General features: G+C 40.0%; 1 gene segment (V, D, J or C); it reads right to left on the reverse strand.

Annotated features, from left to right (window-relative positions):
• Positions 1-641: 641 nt before the first annotated feature.
• LOC136693726 (immunoglobulin kappa variable 4-1-like) lies at positions 642-1318 on the reverse strand. The segment is given in 2 exon segments: positions 642-985; positions 1247-1318. Coding segments are annotated over 2 exon segments (393 nt in total).
• Between the last annotated feature and the right edge of the window lie 2841 nt (positions 1319-4159).

The raw sequence follows: 4159 nt of genomic DNA on the forward strand, positions 1-4159 counted from the left end.
GGTGTGTGTCTCTCCTCCACAGAGTGTGTTATTGTGTGTAGAGGTGTGTGTTAGTGAGGTGTGTGTGTCTCTCCTCCACAGAGTGTGTTATTGTGTGTGGAGGTGTGCGTTAGTGAGGTGTGTGTCTCTCCTCCACAGAGTGTGTTATTGTGTGTGGAGGTGTGTGTTAGTGAGGTGTGTGTCTCTCCTCCACAGAGTGTGTTATTGTGTGTGGAGGTGTGCGTTAGTGAGGTGTGTGTCTCTCCTCCACAGAGTGTGTTATTGTGTGTGGAGGTGTGTGTTAGTGAGGTGTGTGTCTCTCCTCCACAGAGTGTGTTATTGTGTGTGGAGGTGTGAGTTAGTGAGGTGTGTGTGTCTCTCCTCCACAGAGTGTGTTATTGTGTGTGGAGGTGTGCGTTAGTGAGGTGTGTGTCTCTCCTCCACAGAGTGTGTAATTGTGTGTGGAGGTGTGTGTTAGTGAGGTGTGTGTCTCTCCTCCACAGAGTGTGTAATTGTGTGTGGAGGTGTGTGTTAGTGAGGTGTGTGTCTCTCCTTCACAGAGTGTGTTATTGTGTGTATCATCCTCCCCCTTAGCACTTGCAGTAGGGTGCAGCTGCAGCAGTGCAGTCTCTGACTGAGGGAGGTTTTTGTACGACTCTATTTCACTGTGTGAACCAGCTACCACTGATGCTATGGTAACTCTGACAGTAATAATCTCCTGCATCTTCAGTCTGGACGTTACTGATGGTCAGAGTGAAGTCAGATCCAGATCCACTGCCACTGAAACGATCTGAAATACCTGACTGTCTCCTGTTAGCGTAGTAGATCAGAAGTTTAGGAGCTTCTCCAGGTTTCTGCTGATACCAGGCGAGACAGTCATCACTACCACCAGACCCACAATCACTATCAACAGCGCTGCTGAATTTACAGTTGATGGTGATTGATTGTCCTGTAGAAACACTTTTCACCGCTGGAATTTGATTCACAGTCACCTGACTACTGGACCCTAAAGGAAGGTGTAAATATTAATAGCATAGATGAAGATAGAAATAAACATATTAAATAATATATAAATATAAAAAAAAATATTTATGACCTTAGGTTTATAAAATGTATTAAGTAATCAAATATACCTTTTATCATTAAGAAGAATAAAATTTATTTTTTTTAAATTTATTTTATTTTATTTTTTTTTGAAAATGATTCCTAAATTCCTCTACAATTTCAAACCATGTAAGCACAGTTCTAATTTAATCATGTGTGTTACCTCTCGTCCAGAGCGCCAGTGTCCAGATGAAGATGGAGACCAAAGTCATGGTTGCGGTGGGTGAAGTTTGTGGGGCAGCAGCTCTCAGTCATGAAGTGTTAAACTCACAGGACTATAAACACTAGCAGAGCACTGAAGCATGGGCTCATGATGCAAAGTGGACCCTCTCTATGGAAATCATCTTTCTAACAACACTGAGGAAAGATCATCATATTTATTTGATATTGTTTGATCAAACATTTCTGCTCAGTGTGGAGTCTCATGTTTAAAATCCTAAACTCTAACTGTCTCTGCCTTTCATTTGAGGTTTTCTGCAGCTGCTACTGCGGCTCCATCTGTCTGGATCAGGGCTGGAGGACATTTGGGTGGAGGAAACACAATGATAACAGTAAGAATCTTTTAAACTATTAATGAATGTTGAACAGTTTTCAACAGCAGCTCTAATTTTTACTGATTGAATTATTTATGAACACTTCTGATGAAAGTGAACATATAATCACCAACACAGAGAGTGGAGCATGTTTTTATTATTGTCATTAATTGGATCTGGTTTTAATATTAGTTGATATGATTGTATCTGTGATTGTAATTGGAATCTGAGATGAAAACATGTTTCTACGTGTAGTTTTATACTTTTATATCAAGTGTTTGTCTGTTGTGGAAATACAAAAGAACAAAGTGTGTCCTGGGTTTAGATATTTTAATGTTTATAAAATAATCCTTGTTGAGAATCTGTAGCTTCTACAGTTTGGGAGTGTTTTCCATTATTAATAGCTGCAGAACCATTAATATTGTGTTCTAGTTCAGAAATAGTGTGTGTAAAGGCTGAAGAGAGCGGTGTGTTTAGAGCAGGAGGTTTTTGTACGGCCAGTAAACGAGTTTGTATCACTGTGGTGGACTTTTGGTGGAGGAACAAAACTGGATGTTGGAAGTAAGTCCACTTTTACTCTTTATTCAAAAGGAATCTTTAATTAAAATGATTCTGGACAACAGTAGAGATGCACTTGATGATCTTCTGAATAAATGATAATCCAAATGTGAATGTATTTAATTAGAACTGCTCTGAAGTGTGGAGAGTGTGGAGCTTTAGGTTTCACCACCAGCTCCTGTTTCTGAACTGGATTTCTTTTCTTTAAAATACAAATATTTCCTAAAGGTTTCCTGTGAAGTGTTCAGTGATGACATTTCTTTTTAAAAAGATCAAATGTAAAGCTGGATTGTAGAGTCAGTGTTGGGTGATTAGAGCCGTTCTGTCTCCATCTGGACGCCACAATGTGGAGGTTATTATGAGCAGTGTTTTCTGTTCTAAAGCTTTGAAGACGTAGTACATGGAGACTGCAGCTTGATTTAGTTATTGATTATTTACTGTTTTGGAGGAAATCAAATCATGTTTTAAACTTTCACATCATGGGATGTGTGTAATGTTACAATTATAATGAATTAAATGAAAGAAATAGTTTTAAAAGTATTCTGAATGAAATGTATCTATTAATGTAATTGTAAATATTAGTTCATATTTGAAGCGGTTCAGTTTAAGGTTATAATTAGAGCGTTATTTTAATGCTTCACTGAACTCAGTTCTGCTCTGTTAGAAAAACAGTTATATGCAAATGTTTGGGGACGCCTGGTGAAATCATAATGTTCTGTAGATGTTTGTAAGTGAAAACTCTGTAATATTTAATGAAACTGAAATCCTCCTCTGAATGTAATTGTAAATATGAGTTTATATGTGAAAGTGGTTGAGTTGAAGGTTGTAATTAGAGTGTGATTTTTACTGCATCACTGAAGTAATTTGTGCTGTGTTAGAAATAAGGGAAATTAAACTGTGTGTGTGTGTGTGTGTGTGTGTGTGTGTGTGTGTGTGTGTGTGTGTGTCCTAGCTCCGACCCCACCCACCCTCACAGTCCTGCCCTCCTCCAGTCTGGGGCAGGGGAAGACCACACTGGTGTGTTTGGCCAACAAGGGCTTCCCCTCAGACTGGAAGCTGAGCTGGAAGGTGGATGGAAACCCTCTGACCTCAGGGTTTAGTCAGAGTCCTGGGGTTCTGCAGAAGGACACTGGCCTCTACAGCTGGAGCAGCACCCTGACCCTCCAGGAGGACGAGTGGATGAAGAAGACAGTGACCTGTGAGGCCACCAAAGGAGGCCAGACTACTGTCAGTGAAACATTGAAGAGAGATCAGTGCACTGGACAGTGAGGGTCCACACCTGTGTTGGAGCTGATAGAACTCCTCTTCATCTTCAGTGTGTTCAAACATGTCTCTGATTAATGCTCAAATCTAGAGAGATACACACTCTATATATACACTCTTACACTGTTTGTTGATTATTTGTCTGCCTTTACCTGCAATCATTTATTTCTTCTTTGTAACAAAATAATGCATAATCCTTTGGTAAAAAAATAAAGCATTTAAATCAACAAAAAAATGTTTGATTTTTCATTTTGAAATACTTTTTAAACTTTTACTGAAACAGGGGAGTTAATGAGTTAATGTTAACACTCTTCACTACTGTAGTATTTTGGAGCTGAGGAGTTAAGCAGCTGTTCTCAGATCAGTGAGTGTTTCTGACTCAGAGCAGTTCCTCTACAGCTGAAGGAGGTTTTTGTACGACGCTCTAACACTGTGTGTACCCACTGCTACCCTGCTGACAGTAATAATCTCCTGCATCTTCAGGCTTTACTCCAGTGATTTTTAGAGTAAAGTCTGTACCAGACCCACTCCCACTGAAACGATCTGAGACTCCAGACTGACGGTTAGTGGAGTAATAGATCAGGAGTTTAGGAGCTTCTCCAGGTTTCTGCTGATACCAGGCGAGATAGCTGCCTACACTCTGACTGGCTCTGCAGCTGATAGTAACTGTGTCTCCTGGAGAAACCAACTGAGATCCTGGAGACTGAGTCATGATTATATCT

The sequence above is a fragment of the Hoplias malabaricus genome, chromosome 4 (genome assembly GCF_029633855.1).
Source record: "Hoplias malabaricus isolate fHopMal1 chromosome 4, fHopMal1.hap1, whole genome shotgun sequence".
NCBI lineage: Eukaryota > Metazoa > Chordata > Actinopteri > Characiformes > Erythrinidae > Hoplias > Hoplias malabaricus.